The sequence below is a fragment of the Gadus macrocephalus genome, chromosome 12, assembly GCF_031168955.1.
Source record: "Gadus macrocephalus chromosome 12, ASM3116895v1".
Lineage (NCBI taxonomy): Eukaryota > Metazoa > Chordata > Actinopteri > Gadiformes > Gadidae > Gadus > Gadus macrocephalus.
The window spans coordinates 19,611,561-19,631,112 of record NC_082393.1 but is presented as its reverse complement, the minus strand read 5'-3'; the positions used below and the strand labels follow the sequence as shown (position 1 = coordinate 19,631,112).

Below are 19,552 nucleotides of genomic sequence, written 5' to 3'. Positions count from 1 at the left end.
AAAACAGTTTCAGCCGTTACATCACATTAACTTTAAGCAAATTCATGGAGAGAAAGTTCATTATCTGCTGCCTACACGTAAGTCTATATATAAATCAAGCTGTTACGCTACCAAACACATCAGTGAAGCACATTAGTATTATCATTCATATATTTAGTAATAATTCATTGAGTAATATTATTATTTATAACATCATTATACTATTCTTCCAAAAGCAAAACAAAATCTGTAGATTGACACTGAAAGAAAATATTGTATTAATCTCACAATGTAATCGACAGAATGGATCTGGTCAACCACAACGATTTATTTCACTTTGTTTATCTGTTTTATGTTGAACACCTAGCAACGGTTGTCATATACAAAATTGAAAGGCCTGTTTGATTGAATAGGTGTACTGTAGATGTGCGTATGCCTTTTGTGTCTATGTGGACAGGGCACAAAGAGTGCATGAGAATCGGAGGAAATAAGATGTTATATCAGTGGGATAGGGTTGTGTGTCAGATAGAGGTGAAGAGCTGGGCATGGTTAGACCAAACAAAACACAGCTGGGATACAGCCATCCATTTTACTGTCAGATTGACCTGTGGGCCTACATAAACATTAGGATCTGACTTATCATTCCCGTTTTCTCCCTCTCTTAATTCACTCTCTCTCTCTCTCTCTCTCTCTCTCTCTCTCTCTCTCTCTCTCTCTCTCTCTCTCTCTCTCTCTCTCTCTATATCTATCTCTTTATCTCTCTCTCTCTCTCTCTCTGAGTTCTTCTATCATGGTCTCTAAACAGATTGGGTCCAAGCTTACATATAACACTAATAATTAGAACTTTGTGTGTGTGTGTGTGTGTGCAAGTGTGTCCATCGACGATGTTCACTTTATTTTTATAAATAGCTTCAGATGAGGTCTGTAGACCGCTGTGCTATCAGTCTGATGTGATTGTAAACCAATTGTTTATAGAAGGTGTAGCCTACTACGCCTAGAATGTTAACGATGTCAGGTCAAATATAAGAATGTTTTTGTTTTGTTTCCATGAACAATCTTCAATATAGTCTGTGTTTCTAAGTATGTATAAACGGCTGCTGGAAGCCATTATTTTTACTACAAAGTTATGAAAATGTGTAAATTTCACTGGTCTGAGTGACTAGAACCATCGTTATGAGAAGCATGATTAATACTTTGAATCATCAACTGTCACTTTGGAGTCTCATCGAAAGCTAAACTCCTTTTTATGGCTTGTTTGTATAATATTGTAATATCCTACTCGTGTTTGCGTACCTAAACTGAAAGGTAATTTATGTGACGCACACAAACATCCCCCACGCACAAACATACATGCACACACACATACACACAGGCACACGTACACACACTTACATTTAAAGTTTTGACGCCTGCTAAAGCCAGCACACTGTGCAGCAGAAGAAACTGAAGTGTTTATTTTTTTCTGAAAACAGCATCAGTTATCAGCACGGCTCTCATCCATTACCCTTTTTAGCCCTCCATCATGCAGGCCCTACCCAGGCACTGTTGAAAGTGATGTGTAGTGTAAAAAGTAGCTCAGGATCCCTCTCTCTGCTAGATGTCCAGGGGTACTAAGGGTGTTCTGTAAGAGCCATTATCGTTCTGGTAGACCAAGAGAGTGTAAGTGTACTACACAGATTACGCTGCCAAATACAATCAGCTGTGTGTGTGTGTGTGTGTGTGTGTGTGTGTGTGTGTGTGTGTGTGTGTGTGTGTGTGTGTGTGTGTGTGTGTGTTTGTGATTGATAAACACACACACAGTGGCGGGTCATTCACAGTGCGGATCCGTGCTTGACCCAGTCGGGTCAGTAGGGGTTCTGACTTGAGCCACAGTTTCCGAATTGCAATCTCCATTCAGACAACAAATTCACCACCGTGGCCATAAGGGGCCGCAGTTGCATCAGGACTTGTGTGGTGGCTGTTGATGGTGTTCCACGTGTGGGCCATGTTGTGGGCTCGATGAAGTGGGCTTTGTTGTAGGCCTGCACCCCCCTCTTCTCCTTCCAGTAGGCCTTCCTCAGCATGCTCACTTCAAACTCCTTGCAGTGATCTTTGCATGCACCTAGGTTCTGATCTCTGCTTGTGTAAGGCTTCCCTCTCCAGCCAGAACAGTTCTTTTCTCCATCTGGAAGGCCTTCCTGGCCTCAGCCATCACATCCTCCTCTTTGTTGAAGGCCAGTCTGTTTGCTGTTCGCCGCCAGCCTCAGTTGAAGCTGCAGGGCCACTTTCCCCAAGGACGACATTCTTGTCCAAAGAGGGAACATCATGGACCGGCTTCTCCTGTTTGCTCTGGAGGAGGAGGTTCTCCAGTCACTCCTTCTTCTGGAGGAGGTGTTCCTGCTGGCTCTCCACCTTCCAAGGAGGTGTTCCATCAGCAGACCTTCTGGAGATGGAGGTGTCATACTGGCTCTGAATCTGTACTTCCTGTTTCTGGAGGTCGAGGGATCTGTCCAGTCTTTACCACCAATGTAAAAACAAAAATCGAGTTTAACACACAAGCTAGCTGAGCTAGTCTTCTAATAAAATTGGTTACAAAACATTGTTACAAAATACAAACATCTGTTCTTTGTACCTCTTTTTTCTTACATCAAATTTCTTTCTCTGGATGTGAGATGAGCAATCCCGTTATCCAGAGAGCTTTTCTCCGGCTGAAGCTTATCTCCAGTCTTATTGTTTCCCACCTCAACACCTCATTTTTTCTCTGCAAAATCAGGGAGATACGCACCATCTAGAGGGGCAAAAAGTTTTAATTTAACTTATTGATTTTTTTTAACCACTTCCAAAAACATGTTCAAGTATGATTTTATAACCTAACCTTTCATAGAAATAATACATTATAATTATTCTAGACTTAAAGGCACCTTTCCATGAGATAACTAGCAATGAATAAACATGAGGGAAAATAACAATACGTCCCTTTAAAGGTCCCATGACATGCTATTTTATGTATTCTTTAATATAGGTATTAGTGGGCAACTAACACAGTATTCAAAGACGTTCCCGAAATTCAGCCGTGGTGCAGAGTTACAGCCACTCCGAGCCAGTTGCACATTGAGCCAGTTGCATCTGTAGCTATAATGCAAATGAGGAGGAGCGAGGCGGGTCAAGGAGGAGGGTGGGGGTGTGGCCCTGAGCAGCTTGCAGCCACGGTACCTGTTTACAGTGGATGTATCGCAATGGCGAGGCGCACACAGCCATTAGCCGTGTTCTGTAAATATTCTAGAACACACGGGAGTCCTGGAGCTCTATATCTAAATATTATCATATAGCCTACATAGATATTTATATCATATAATATATGTATATTATCACGGCCAAAAGCTGTGTGAGCCGATATTATGAATCTCAAACGACCGCGTTGGGTTCTCCGACGTTGCTGGTTCTTCAACGTCCACATCAATGTGAAGTAAACTGAACCGCGAGGAGAAAGGGATTGTTGCCGGGCAGCGCTTAGGCACCTCCGCCTCCGGCAGTGGTCCCTCAGCGGGGCTCAAGCGGGAGACATTCGCCGCCAACAATCCCTTTCCCCCCATGTCGTGGTTCATGTTCTTGTTTCCATTCTTTGTTTCCATTTGAGACATTTGACCTGATGTATTCAGAAAGCAAACATATAGCCAGTTACCAGAATAAAAGTTAGTAACTTATGGTGAACATAGTTTTTCTTTGAACATTAGCAATCATCGTACAATAAAACATTGTGAGTATACATCCATCAATTCAATAATAATAAGAAAAACAACTGTACCTACCCACTCGCATGCAGGCCAGCCCCCACATGCATGTAGACCGAGACAAAGTAACACATGCAGCCTTACCATATACACACTTTGACACACAAATGCAAGTGCGCCCACATGCATGCGCACATTCAAACACACACATAATCCCCTTTGCCACTCTGAAGCTTTCTCTACGGAATTCTGATCAGCTCATTATTGTCATCAGGATTGATATGGGTCAGACCTGACAATTCACATGTGTCCTGCACTATTTTTATACAAGCGCTTCCCTGATTTACAGCCCGTTTAGGGTTAGTGAACTGAGATAATTGATGATCTGTCTGCCGGTCCGACATATTTTCTCTCTGATTGCCTGGTAGTGTCTCTGTCCGTCTGACTGGATGTGTTATTTTTTAGGCTGTTTTTACACAAAGTATTAAACATATGTTTGGATTCGTAGAACAAACAAGGTGTCTCCAGAGCCAGGGAAACCTTCACTTTTAGATTATTCACATCTTAATCAAAGAAGCATAAATAAGATATACCTAGCCACCACAAATCAGGTAGTCACACATACACACACACACACACACACACACACACACACACACACACACACACACACACACACACACACACACACACACACGAGTACAAATGCATACACATATGTGCACACAAGCACACACACACACACACACACACACACACACACACACACACACACACACACACACACACAAATGTATACACATATGTGCACAGAAGCACACACAAACACACACACACACACACACACACACACACACACACACACACACACACACACACACACACACACACACACACACACACACACACACACACACAGATAGACACCCACACATTTTTTACTTCTGTTCCTCCAGCAAGCTTGTACAAAAAAAATTAAGTACAAAAATGTTATTGGAGATCAATCAACTCAGTATGGATTTAATGTATAGCATAAGGCGAATAAACCAAGTTCTATGTTTTAATGTACCATATTACATTTGTGTTGAACATATAAAATGTATCAATGTATTTGTATTTAAACATTCAAAACAAACCCACTAATCTATCATTACATCACTACTGTACTACTGTATAAACTGACATGTTGAAATAGCTGAAAATAACATCCATCATAAACCCTAGAACAGTCAAACTAGAAAGTTGTCTCCCAATAAAAAGGCCAGTTCTCGACAGCAAGCCTGGAGCAGTCCATTTTATTCCACGTTATGCTGCCACTGAACTCTAGTGTCCATATACAGATATTACACCCCGTACTCTCTTTGTAGCACCGGCAACAGTCAATCCCGTTTCTCTCATAGATCCACGGTTTCTCTTCTTTCACTGATATCTTGCTCAACTGTACCATTCAATGTACGCAATCCTGAAAGGGAAACGTCCATGAATGATGAACAGTAACAAGGATGCCAAGGACAATGATTGAAGTAATCAGACTTCAACTTACCATTTTGCTGCAGTCACGGTTCAGAATGGCCTAGGTGTGACCTCTGGTAATTGGTTGTCTCTCTCCGCCTGGTTCTCCTGGGAGCTGTGCTTTGTGTGGAGGACTACATACACACCTCTAACAACGAACAGCAGGGCCAGCACTCCAAAGAAGGCTGCATAGATCAAGAACTGGCGTGAAAGAGGACGATTTTTTTACCTTCAATGATGCATAGTCTATCTGCAATGTCGCACTATAGGGAAGTGTGGTGGCATTTACACTATTGACAACATTAACTATGTCTCTTCTCTGTAATCACTGATTAAGTTTGTGTGTATGTATGCACATGTTTGCATGCATGCGTGTATCTATGTGTATGTCTCTAAGCGAGCAGCCTTTAAACTACACCTCTGATTCAAATGTCTTTGATAATGCATGTGTGTGTACATTTGTTTGTGTGTGTGTTTTTGTGTGTGTGTTTGTGTGTGTGTGTGTGTGCATGCTTCTTATCTCGTGCACATATGTGTGTGTGATTGCAGCATGTGAGTGTGTCCTGTAGCTACCTGAGAGGAGAGGGTGAGCCTCAGAGACCTGGTGTTGATCACCACACCTGTGAGGGCGGTCTGGAGGACAGTCCCCAGGAAGCTGTTCAGGCCAAACACCAAGGCGTAGCGTTCCAGCCTCAGAGACTTGGCAATCTGGAAGCTAAAGGTATACGACCAAAGAGAGAGAGGATGGAGAAAGCCTTCTTCTGTTTTGCTACATATAGAATGGAGAGCCTCGCGAGGCTAACCATTTGTTGGATGGCGTGATTCATATCCACAAATATATGTTTCCCTCTGCAGAGGAGATTAGGTTTTTGCTTTACTTCCTTAGGATTCAACCATGCGATAATAGCTAACTTGTCATTTATTTATTTAGTTGAATTTTCTGGCTGCAGTTTGCCAATATGTTGAAATAAATTGTCGAAACGCAAACTTGAATATCTGGATGGTTTCCCAAGGCTAATGGATTTTCTTTTAACTGCAATTATGGATACACAAGTATATTCTTCAAAATAAACAGTAAAATGCATAGCTGTATTGTTGAATAACAAAATACAAAATTTCTGAGAACAAAATGGTGATCATGACAGCTGGTCAGACGGACTAAATTGTCGTCACACCACGGCTTCATTCTTACGTGCACACGGTTATGAGTTGCATGTAGAGCGCTTTGAAGAGGGCATAGCAGACGTAGGAGACCCAGATGCTATCAGTCAGGTTCATCAGTAACAGAGCCCCTGAAATCAGGGCTGTGAAACCCCCGAGGAAGACCTCTCCCCACAGGGCCCAGTCCAGAGAGATGTGGCCTACTGCGAGGGATGCAGCCGATCCTTTGGGGAAAGGAAAACAAAATGTTTTTGCCTTCAAAATTAAATTGAGGTGTACAAGCCTTCCCTATCATTTTTCAATTGGAGGCAATTTCAATATAGCCAATTTTGTATGCAACTGTTTCGACCGCAGCCAACACTTTTGTATAAACCGTTTGGAAATTGTAAGAAATCTAGCCCATCAAACAGAGGTGACCCAGATAATTGTTGTTCTCTATGAATCAATTTGGTCTGTGGAACAGAGGTGCGGAAAACAAATGCTGAGCTCAAGTTATGGCCGTGGTAAGCAAAGGGCAGGTTTAACACTTAACCCTTCAAACTATAGAAACATTTTATCTCATTAATTTAAAGCAGCACTATTAAAGTAAAAGCGGAAAACACCCCAGTGACCCCCCTTATTCCGACAATTTTCAGTAACAAGTCAGTAGGGGGCAATGAGATAAGGTTCCCTAAGAGATTCGGAGTGAATCTGTGTCAAGGCTCAAGAACAAATGCCCTTTATAATTGCAACAGTGTTAGTCACAGTGCTATATTTACACTGTGACTCCAATTATTAAGTTATTGAGATTAATTATTAATTATTAAGATATTGACCCAAAACTATATGCACCATTCTTAAGGGGAATGGCCTCTTTTCTAAATGTTACTTTGCCAAATTACCGAATTTATTTAGACATGTCCATAGAGCAGAGAAATCATGGGCCATTTGAGACTGTGGACAATTTTCGATATATTTCCCAAAATATCAATGTGCAGCAAAATCTATCCTTGCGGACATTGTGTGTCAAAGAGGCAAAAATGGTCAGCACGCGCAATTAAGGCCTGGTTACCGAGTTCCTGAATTTTGGCCCTGGGAACGGCAGGGCTGAGTGTTTGAATGTGTCTGAAAATGATAGCGCTCCCAATGGGCGATCAGTCCCAAACTTTATGAGATCTAAGTTACAGGGAGAAATAAATGTGAAATTGGCAAGCTTTTAAATAGTCAGCGGTTGAGATATGGGCCATCAAACTAAAAATATAATAATATCCACTACAAATATAATAGGTATCCACCGATACTCTGTGAATACCTAATAATGATAAAATAAACAGGGGTGAAACAATCGTTGTGAAAATATGACCCATTCACCGCTGGATCGGAAAGTTAGACATTCACTTCACCTTTTAAAGTAATTTATTAATTTATTAAGCTTGATGTTTGAACTCTTTATTAAAGATGACGTCTGCACTTGATCTGGTTATGCTCGAAACAAACCATTAATAGCACAGAGGTTTGGTCCCCTATATCATGTTGTTGGAATTTGAAGCTCTATTCTCACCACTAGGTGGCGAAAATGCTCAGCACATTTAAAGCGCCTCTGCTCAGATTGAATGAGTATTGATACAGAGCACCTGTGAGACCGTGAGCTGGGGAAGGAAATTAGTTTACAACGATCAATGTTCAAATAAAGTAATTATTCACAGATTCCTCCTGTCTCGTTCTCCTTTAACCACATAAAGAACGAGGATGTATAAATCTATGAGGAACAATGACATTCTTCTGACAAAAAAATTGAATAAGCAACGAGCATAATTGAGGAATCAACGCCGGCGTTCAACAGGACAAGGGTCCCCTGACATAAACCTAGTTTATCTGGTAGCACTTTAATGGGTTCACCAAGTCTATTTTCTTCTGAGCAACATCACCATCCCAAGCACCTTTCAACTTTCACCCTGGCTCCCAAGGCAGGATTAACCATTAGGGCAACTGGGCACTTGCCCAGGGCCCGTGACATCAAGGCCCTTGACAACGTTTTTTTTATTTTTTTTTCAAAGTGCAAACATACATCTACAGACACCACAAAACACGACAAAACCCAGATACGTGCGACAGACATGTAACATATACCAAAACATAAAGAATTATACGGGGACAAGGACAGATTACGAGAGGGTTTGGGGAGGTGTTTGTGAGAGGGAGAGAGTGAGTGGGTGTGTGTGTGTGTGTGTGTGTGTGTGTGTTGTAAGGTCCATTTGTTTAAATAAAATAATCAGGATATATAGTAGTGAAGTAATCAACACCAAGTTCTGATGATAGCGACTTTACGATTGTTTGGCGGCGGCGGGGGGGGGGGGGGGGGGGGGCCTTGAGCCTTGTTGCCCAGGGCACAGAAAATTGTTAATCCGGCCCTGCTGGCTCCAGTCTCGTGTTAGACACACATAGGGTGGCTCAGATTAACTATTACATTTGTAGAACGGTTCTGCAGAGAATGTATAGGCCTACCACAAAATCAATGAAACAAAGGCCAACTGTCGTGTCCGATAATCTGTCCACAAACTATAGGACAGTAAAGATACAAACAATAAAACAATGTGTCAAAAATTAAAATATGTTCCATTTTGATTTGCAGTGTTCCAATCCTTTTACCAGCCAGATTTAGTTGGGGTGGGCAACCTCTGACTGGTAAAGCGGGGGCCATCTCTGATACCTGTTAACCATTCTTACGCCTGCCCACGAAGCTCAAGGGTTATTGACAATCCACAAGGTCCAACTGTGCTGGTCTGAATCGATAGCCCTTTTTATTTTAGATGCTCTCTAGATGCTACAATCCTAATGGAACCACATTTATTAGGATTTTTTGGCCTGAATAAAACAAAGGCCTTCGACTGATTTTGAGTATCCGCTGGGTGCGCGTGTGTGTGTGCAAACATGTGTGTGTGTGTGTGTGTGTGTGTGTGTGTGTATGTGTGTGTGCTTTCCTCCTTCAAGATAGCAGACAATGGCAAAAAGCCCTTAAACAGAAAGGGTTTCCAAAGCCATTAGCGTCTCTTTGGAGAGATGTTTTGAGTGGCAACAAGGACATACTCAGAAACCGCTCTACTAAATGGGTCGCCGTGTTCCTTTCTCCTGTGCCGAATGTCCCCCCATAAAACAAACTTCTTCGATCTCCAGTTCTCACCAGTGCATCATTTGGGTTATCGTAACGCTAACAAGGGAATGGAATATGCAGAACATTGAATGTATTTATATCTCAAATACACAACGGAAGAACATACATTAAATCCCAGGATAAACCCGTGCCTCATCCGTATATATTCTGGATTTCAATGTGGTAATCCATAATGAATGTCGGTCTAGTTGTCTTTCCCAGGAGCACATCTTTACCGAGTGGGGTGTTGTGAGCATGGAATAGGGAGGACAATGAAGGTACTCTGGGGGGGTGGGGGGTGGGGGTGGTCTCACTGGTGGAGGGAATCGGCGTTCCCAGATGAAAGACATACAGCTGGGTATGATTTACACCCGGTAATTGCCTGCAGTTTCTGGGGAATACAGGGAATGTATCCGCTCCATAATCAATAAAAAAAAGTGCACAGGATGGTAGATGGCAGCAGCTGGTTAAGCCATCTGGGGGCCAAGAGCAGGCAATTAAATGCTCAAATTAATATTGCTGTTATTGTCTAGAGCTGTGCAGGTGCCTGTGTAACAAGCTAATTGTGCAATACACAGTATCCATTTATTTTTTATTATTTTACATATTTTAAGGTAATGCTTGGATGGATTGCGGTTTTGAGTTTTACATTCCAGTTTATGAGTACATAATCAAAATCCTAGAGGTGGGTTTTCTCATTTATGTTGGATAGTTTGCGCGGGGAAGCAGCTGAATTTGAATGAAGGGAACAACACTGTTAAGTCTATAAAATCTCATAAATAATAGCAATAAATAATAAAACACAAAAAACAAGTTACCATTGCCAAAAGTGATGCCCTTAGTTTCCTTGCAATGACCCTTTTTCTATTCCATTGTATTTCAGAAGCTCCAACAGAAATTTAGCTAAAAACATCTCCTGTCACTGTGGACGTAATAACTGTCCGGACGGTGTCAGCTCCGGGGACTCACCCGACAGGGTTGCTAGGGCGTCCACCGCTCCGTTGTAGGCCGTGAAGTTGTGCTGCGGCTGCTGATCCAGCCACAGCAACTGCACGTAGCTTGCCACCTGGTAGAAGCCACACCTCCCAGCTGCGAACCAAACACAGAAGAAGGCCACCGCCACCGAGGAGTAACACGCCACGCAGTCCGCCGCCAGCCTCTGCCACGCCCTGCCTGCGCAGCGGACCGCACGCCGTGACCGCGCCCACGCCTGCCTGCAGGGTCCGACGGAGCAGCCGGGGTCTTCCTCCGCGTCCGCAACTGCATCTGCACCGGAGCCCCCCCGCATCTCCCTCTCGCGCAGACTCCTCTTGGGCATGGGCAGGAAGAGCGCCACGGCCAGGGCGGCGGCCAGCGACGCCACGGACACGGCGAACAGGCGGCGCAGCGCCACGGCGAACACGGACACCAGCAGCTGGCCCAGCGTGGCGCCCGCCGCGTAGCCCAGCAGCAAGGCGCCGCGCACGTAGCCCGTGACTCTCTGGTAGCGTTGCGGCGGCACCAGGCTGTAGATGTAGGAGATGTAGGCCACGTCGGCCACCGAGCCCAGGCTGGAAACGAAGAGGGCCCCGCGGGCCCAGGCGGTGTCCCCACGCGGGCCCAGCAGGAGGAGCAGGAAGGACAGCAGGTTGCAGAGCGCCTGGAGGACGATGACGGGCTTGTAGCGCAGCCAGTCGGTCACCAGGAGGACTGGGACCAGGAGGAGGATGTTGGAGTAGGTCAACACAGGGTACACCTGGCGCGTTAGCTGCAAGGCCAGATGAAAGGGGGGACTTTGGTTACTCACTGCTGGCTTGACTAAAGTCTTCGTTATGGTTCCACAGCGCAATGAACACGCAATCGCTTCGACGCAGTCGTGAACCTGTTTTAGTTCTGGGTCGATTTTTTTTAGCGGACCATTCACAGCCCTTACTGCTGCGTTGCCTCGATGCAAGGTTACAATATTTAATAGGTGCACGTCAGGCCCTTGAGGTGGACGCAAGGAGTGTCCGCGAGGACGTAATGGGTCCCTAAACCCCCTTGCGTTGCGTCAACGTGGAGCCATAACTAAGCCTTCACATTGAGGCATTTAGCAGGCCACTCCTTTTTCCGTAAGGCTCATTAGTAAGGATGAGAACAATCAGGGGAGCCAATTAAAATGGGATCAGCTACATGAGGAGTCATAGCGCTGCACCACCTATTGGTGGGAGACCGGGAAGAGCGCAGGGTATAGCCATAGGAGAATGGTTATTACTTGTGTCGTTTTCTCATTCTCCCTCATTGATTGATTGATTGATTTTATTTGACCATTTTGATGTTAAATATGAACACCACTTTGTGTCATACATTAAAATACAAAAATAGTCAGGGATGACACAATAAAGCCTGATTCAGTCATACCAGAATCAGTTCTGAATCTGGCAGGACACTTATTGACAGCAAAGTATTTAATCTAATGGAGGATGATCTTGAGAAGACACACAAGGAGCATTAACCAAGCATTTTATGGGAGAAAATGGGTGTTCATAATTCTAAAGCGTATCTTTAATAACATTGGCAGTAACAACAAAATAAAATAAAGGTGAGGGGAGTGAGAGTTGAGAGCTGAAGCCAGCCATGGCAGCAGAACCCAAGTTAATTAGCAGCACAATATTGGGGGGAGTGAAATTGTCTTCAAGGACGCAAGACAACTAAAGGAATCTACACACTAAAGAGATCAGGAGAGAGGCATTGCCTCAGTATCCCTCTTTGAGGATACAGTTGCCATGCAAATGCTAACAAACATGAAATCCCAATTAGAGAGAGGAAGGTATATCTCTAGGTGAATGGATAATTAATACAGAGGCCTATTCAAATAACTAGTGGGAAATGAAAAGTTAATAACTTTTGAGTATGAAGTATGAACGATGAAGGATGCCGCGGTGCCTGTCACTATACAGTGTCTTACATCCGTCTCTGAGTGCATGCGGTGGCCTTCGTAGAATACATCACAGTAGCAGAGTTTTAAAGGAAGCCTGTGGCGGATGAAGGCCATTTCTGTGCCTGTGCACCCCGTCACAGGCACAAACACAGACATGAATAGACGTGGGCCCATTCAAGAGGCCCGCCAATGGGAGGTTTGTTACCATCCGCACGGGGGGAAACGTTTCTCCCGATAGGGGCTGAGAGCGTTTCCCTCTGGGATTCAGTCATACGGCTCATTTCTTTGTCATTTGCTTTGAGGATCTTTATAACAAATAAACTTGTTGTTGGGTTTGGGATGATATCTTCTGCACTGATATCCAATGGATGTCAATATATGGTATAATAATTAACAAATGTTTTTTTGTTTTAAAAAATAAGTAGTTGTTTGTTAATATTTTGCATACTTCCACGAGCTACCAAGGGTTGAAATGGGTACACACAAATTAGGAAGCGCATTTTTGCACATGACTTTGTTTGTATCAGATACTTTTATGTCATAGCCTTTAAATAAAATAAAAATACTTCTTGGGTAAATACAGTACACACACATTAAAAATTATAATGGTTACGCATAACATATCCTCCCAGAGGGTCTGGGGAAATAGAGAATTTCATTATGCCCTGATTCAAACGCATTTAAAAGGAGTGTTCAATTCTTTTGATATACTTTTCACAAGTACAACTCATTAAAGTTTTATTCCGGAAGAAGGATATACTATATAAAGAGCAATGTTCTTTCCTGACGGCGGTAAATAATTTGTCACTCAACAAACTTTTACAGATAAAAGCCCAATACTACTTTAAACTAAGGCTGCCCAATAGACCTTGATTGGAAAAACCGTATTGATACTGAAAGATAACCACAATATTGCACCAAATTCTAAACCTACTCTGTGATGTTTTAAATATCTATGCCCTTTGCCAAAATAATGCATATATACAACGATTTTCCTCGATGCCCAAAACGATCCAATCCTTTTGTGCATGGTTCAACACCTACTGAAAACAAAAAAAAATCAGTTGATAATTGGTTCGATCGCCAATGCTCAGTAAAATGGTTCACAATATAGCACAACTGACTACTAGGCTAGCTATTCCCAAGTCTCCAATACAGACGTGTGGCTTGCACCATTATTTTTAAACACTCCGGCCTACACGACTGTACTGCAGGCATTCTGAGTAAGCGAACCTCGAAATCCATGACTCAAAATGTGGCTACCAAATGTACCTACCTGTAAGGGTGAAGCATTGCAAAATTGTCCAAGCCACCTGTCTGCCTTGAGAGACTCCCCCTGTGCTCAGTAAAGCTTCACTATAACACACCTGACCGGTGGTGAAGTTCTTGTCGGGCCCCGAGAGGAACTCCGTCATGAAGGGCTCGATGGGTCTCATCATGGAGCAGAATCCGTAGACACAGAGCAGCGTGGTGGGGCCCGCCCAGCCTGCGCCATGGGGCCCACGGGGGTTCCCGGTACGAGGTCCATCACGGCACTTCCACCACCAGAAGAACCCCATTGTGTCTCTTTCTCTCTCTCTCTCTCTCTCTCTCTCTCTCTCTCTCTCTGTCTCTCTCTCTCTCTCTCTCTCTCTCTCTCTCTCTCTCTCTCTCTCTCTCTCCTCTCTGTCTCTCTCTCTCTCTCTCTCTCTCTCTCTCTCTCTCTCTCTCTCTCTCTCTCTCTCTCTCTCTCTCTCTCTCTCTCTCTCTCTCTCTCTCTCTCTCTCTCTCTCTCTCTCTCTCTCTCTCTCTCTCTCTCTCTCTCTCTCTCTCTCTCTCTCTCTCTCTCTCTCTCTCTCTCTCTCACTCTCTCTGGCTCTCCCCCTCTCGCCTGCGGTGTGCTCTTGGTGCTCCGCTGGGACGGGGCGTTCAGCGCCAGTCGAGAGTCTAACTCGGGCAGTTTAATCTATTGAGATATGGGGCCCTCAGATAAGGTCAAGGTGATACAGGCAGGGAATGGGGAGTCACCTGCGCTTTGCCATTGTGCCGTTGCTCTCTCCCCCCCTCTGATGTTTCCCCGGCTGTACGCTGCGAGACGCCAAACTATGTGAGACCGTTGAGGCTGTGAGGGGAAAATGCATTAGGATGAAATATGAGGCAGACTGGCCCCTGGGGACCTGGGGAGGTTGTGATAAATATCGTCTGCCCCTCTTTCTCTATATACAAAGACTATATGTATATATTAAGATGAAAAACGTCCTCCATTCGATTTATATCAAAGGGAGGGCTGTGACTCATGTTGAAGGAAGACGTTGGTGTGTGTGTGTCTGTGCGTGAGCGCAGGTGTGTGTGCAAGTTTGTGTATTTTCTGATCTTGCCTGTGCACATGAGCACAACCTATTAGCCCATATAAGTGTGCGTCTGTGTGAGTGCATTGTTATCTTAGCACATGTAAATGTTTGCATATTCATGCACATGAGTTGTTTGAACTTTTTGCAAGTGCGATGCTGCGTTGCTCACGAACTAATCCCCCGAAGATTGGTGTTTGAATGAAAAGAATAGAGAGGAAGCAGGCTATTCCTAAATATTCAGTGTCAACCCAGGGATACATTTATTATATTCTATACCATGCCGTTGTACCGTATGTACTTTCATCTCACTCTGTGTCAATCACCTTAAAAAGGTGTGTCTCTTTGGAGTTTATTCAATTGTATCGCAGCTAATGCTGATGGTAATGCTAATTCTTATTTTGAGGATATCACAGGAGTTCCCCAGAGAATGACTGATGTGTGCGCATGAAAATATCCAGCATAATTGTGTGCTAGTGTATAGTTCTCACACACACACACACACACACACACGCACGCACACGCACACGCACACGCACACGCGCACACGCACACGCACACGCACACGCACACGCACACGCACACACACACACACACACACACACAGAATAATTTGAAAGAACAGACACAATGAGTTCATCACAGTTAGATGGGAGGCTGAACTACGTAAAAGTACTTAAGAAGCCATTACCCAATTGCTGTCCCACAAATTATGTTCTTATCCTCTAGTCACACGTTATATCATTTAAAGCTAATTTCTTATATCTTGCTAGCTTTCCTCTGTATTTGTAGCCTATATTTTTGCCCATTTGCACGCGCTTCAGGGCAATTTAAGAGAGGGAGAGGTGGGACATGTCCCCTCAACATTTTGAAATTATACATCTGGGGTTCCTTGACTGCTTTCCTTTCCTCTTTTACCAGTTTTGAGCCTTGTTCACATCAATAGTGAAGCAAATTTGAAATTTCTGTTACTCGCATTAGTTTTGACCATGCAAAATGCAAGCGTTTATTTGCACAAGGGACAAGGGGCTTCCCTCAGGTAAACTCCAGCATACGGCAACAACCACTTTATCCTCCATGTTGCCGCTCAATCTGGACTTCAGGGAGGGGGTGAACCGTGATAGGCTGTCACAACAAAGAATCAAGTGACATTCATGGGAAAGTTCAAATATTTGAATGTTTTTGTAAGAGACTTGCGCCGCACCTTAATTTTTGGTGGGAACGCACCTTAACACCATTCAGAGGGTCACGGGACTCAGGGGATGTTACCATCAGGGTGTTCAGGTGTCTCACTGGGTGTCCCCCAGGGGTCAGTCTTGGGTCCACTCCTCTTCACCACTTACCTCCTCCCGCTGGGCACACTCCTCCGTCACCATGGGGTCCATTTTCACTGCTACGCTGACGACACACAGGTCTACATCTCCACCAAACCCACCGCTGCCATCCCCCCCACTTCCCTCATCACGTGCCTGGAAGAGATCCGGAGCTGGTTGAGCAGGAACTTCCTGAAACTCAATGGAAACAAGACCGAGGCCCTGCTCATCGGATCCAAATCCACCCTCACTAAATCACAACACACCCCAGCTCCACTCATAATTATCGATGGATTCCCAGTACCCTTCTCCTCCAAAGTCAAGAGCCTCGGCGTCATCCTGGACAACACCCTCTCATTCGCACCCCATATTCACAACATCACCCGGACTGCATTCTTCCACCTCCGCAACATCGCCAGACTCCGCCCATCACTGACCCAATCCAGCACTGAAATCCTAGTTCACTTATTTGTCACATCACGCATAGACTACTGCAACACCCTCCTCACCGGACTCCCCACCAAACTCATCAACAGACTGCAGATCATTCAGAACTCAGCCGCCCGGATCATCACCCGCACCAAATCATCTGACCACATCACACCTGTCCTCATTCAACTTCACTGGCTCCCAGTACACTACCGCATCCAATACAAAACCCTACTCCTCACCTACAAAGCTCTCCACAACCTAGCCCCCAGTTATCTCTGCGACCTCCTCCAAGAATACACTCCCTCCCGCTCCCTCCGCTCAACCTCTGCTGGACTACTATGTATCCCCACATCACGACTCACTTCAATGGGTGCCCGGTCATTCAGCTGTTCAGCACCCAGGCTCTGGAACTCCCTCCCCCCACACATAAAACAGTCAGACACCATTACAACCTTCAAGTCACAACTCAAAACTCACCTGTTCAAACTCGCACACAACGTCTAACTGATCACTGTTTTGATTGTTTTTTTGTTTTGTTTTGTCTTGTTTTTGTTTTATTTATTTCTTATTGCTTATGTTTATTTATTTATTTATCTTTTTCCACAATGTCTTGTTTTTTAAAAAATGGTATGATGACTATATGCTCTGTAAGGTGACCTTGGGTGTTTTGAAAGGCGCCTCTAAATTAAATGTATTATTATTATTATTATTATTATCTTCTCAAGGAGCAGTAGGTTTTTTAATTCAAACAGGACTTCAGGGCGTGAGTGACGCTGAGAGAATCGCAAATCTTTAATTAAACAGCTTCACACTAATCTTGCGCCCAAGTTCAAATATTTAATTTCGAGACAACAAGCCAATGAGTCAAGTTCACGTAGAATCACGCACATTTTGCAGCACTCGCGTGAGTAGAATACATTTTGTGTCGTTTGGTGACTTTTTGTGCGCCATAAGTTTGCTTGGTGTGAAAGCACCTTAAGACTTATTTCAGAATAAATAGATAGCAAGAGAATTGGGTTTGCAAGCTTTTGATTGAACTCATTTTAAATTTTTCATCGTTAAACTAAATTTAAACAAAATTAAAAGATAATTGCTTGTCCTTAGGATCCTCTCCAAATTACAATACTTCTCAAGCTACATTTTTTAGTGAAGGTAAGGTAAGGCTATACAACTGATTATTTCCAGACACATTTCTCTATCTATTCCAAAAATGACACAAAGTACTGCTAATGTATCCTTTCAATCATTAATTAAGCTTCTCAGCCTGCTACTTGACGTGTGGGGTGAATGCTTTGTGCCTGCTGAACTTCGTGTTTGAATAAGTTTGCTCTAAAAACTTAGCGCAGGTTTGTCCTTCGTTCACATCATGTCAATTTTTGCACTAAAGCCCAGAAGAACTTCATGTGCACAGCAGGGTTGTCACGTAAATCGACTTTTTCAATTATCTCTGCCAGTTAGCCAAGGTAAAAGTAGGGTTACTCCAGCCTCTCAGATACATTCCCAAAGCCAGACCTGAGTGACACCTGGCCTTGCAGTCTAACTGTTGACGGCGTGCGTCACCGTAACCATCTATTACTGTTTATATTTCAGACACTGAGAGAATATAGGTTTAGCAAGGTTCCAACTCCAGCCTGATAATGGTGCTTCAATTCCATAACTCAACGCCTATTTTTTGAAGGTTACGGAGGTTTCAGTGGTGGTAGAAGTGGTGGTGCGGGGGTTGTGTGTACACTGAAGCGATCATCTATTAGTTTATTTAAATACTCCTTTAGAAGAGTGGCTACTGGATATAGGTAGTTTTTCCACTATCTTACCCGTCTAACCCCTGTTTATCATAATGGGTTTTTCAGTTCTTGCACAAAAAAGTATCTTACAAAGGTCTGCTACCCTCTGCCAATAATCTCAAACACATAAACACACACACACACACACACACACACACACACACACACACACACACACACACACACACACACATACATATACACACACAAAAAACACACAAAAACACACAAACACAAAGAAACACACACTACCATTCACACGCACCTATATATTTACACACACACACACACACACACACACACACACACACACACACACACACACACACACACACACACACACACACACACACACACACTCTCACACTCACGCAGAGCAGCAGAGGTCCTGTCCTCATCCGTTATGCTTGGGGTCAGCTTCATCCACTCATTCTGAACTCCTTACTGTTCAGTACACCAGCTCACGGTGGGCTGTAAAAACGTTTTCAAATGAAAGAATTGCCATTGGCAAGTTGCGCTGGACTGTTATGGTGTTCAAAGTGCACTGGGGTGGCAATTCCCTATTGCTCCATAGACCCACCAAGACCTAGCTGTTCGCTCCCCACAAACACAATCTTTTTTCTTAATTTCCTTCTATACAACCCCCACTTCCATCCACCACCTATTCCCAAAACTGCCCAATCAAAAGCGTGAGCTGCAATCGGGGGGTCCAACTTTGAAACACACTGTGGGAACGATCGGTGGTATGTGATATAAGGGGTTGTTTTATGAGGTTCAGATATGGCATTTTGTTTTTGTTCATGGGCCGTTGCAGCAGAAACACTACCCCCAGTGTGCATTGCTGATAAGCCATGGGGAGTTAAACAGGTTTTTGTCCCCCTCCATCTTCTCTAACCTCCTTTAAGGGAGGGCTCAGCTTTGTTTTTCAAACGAGCATCATAGCACACATGTTGTTGCTGTGCACGTGGTGCCTTGAATTTTACAGCAAAAAAGCAGCTGTTGTCAAGGAACAACATTTTCTTTCAAACACCCAGCGCACACACGTGCGCAAAAGCACATGCACACACGCACACGCCTGCACGCACGCCTAAACAAATATTCATCTTTGAACAAATAAAATACAATACATGAAGGCTTAATAAATGTATTATATATAACATGTATAGGAAGTACAAATCTGTATGCTAACCCTAACCCTTTTTTTCAAGAATGACACATACATATCTTTTCGTCATCGTCATTAATGCAGCGCACCTTTATCTTGTATTGTCTGTACCACCAGATGGCGCTCTTCATTCACAGCAA

The 19,552-nt window shown here is 43.9% G+C and overlaps 1 protein-coding gene across 5 annotated transcripts; it reads right to left on the bottom strand.

Annotated features, from left to right (window-relative positions):
• Positions 1-2,397: 2,397 nt before the first annotated feature.
• LOC132469135 (thiamine transporter 2-like) lies at positions 2,398-18,915 on the bottom strand. Of its 5 annotated transcripts, XM_060067045.1 has the most exons (7): positions 13,759-14,383; positions 10,462-11,239; positions 6,394-6,586; positions 5,775-5,916; positions 5,233-5,386; positions 2,700-2,746; positions 2,398-2,473 (listed from the first exon to the last, which is right to left on the bottom strand). In XM_060067045.1, exons 1-5 carry the CDS (start codon positions 13,948-13,950, stop codon positions 5,336-5,338), a joined length of 1,356 nt encoding a protein of 451 aa, XP_059923028.1. In that variant the 5' UTR covers positions 13,951-14,383; the 3' UTR covers positions 2,398-2,473; positions 2,700-2,746; positions 5,233-5,335. The 5 variants fall into 5 exon arrangements, with proteins under 5 accessions (XP_059923028.1, XP_059923029.1, XP_059923025.1 ...); XM_060067046.1 differs by lacking the exon at positions 13,759-14,383 and adding an exon at positions 18,619-18,915 and having other exon boundaries at positions 5,233-5,916; XM_060067042.1 differs by having other exon boundaries at positions 5,233-5,916.
• Positions 18,916-19,552: the final 637 nt, after the last annotated feature.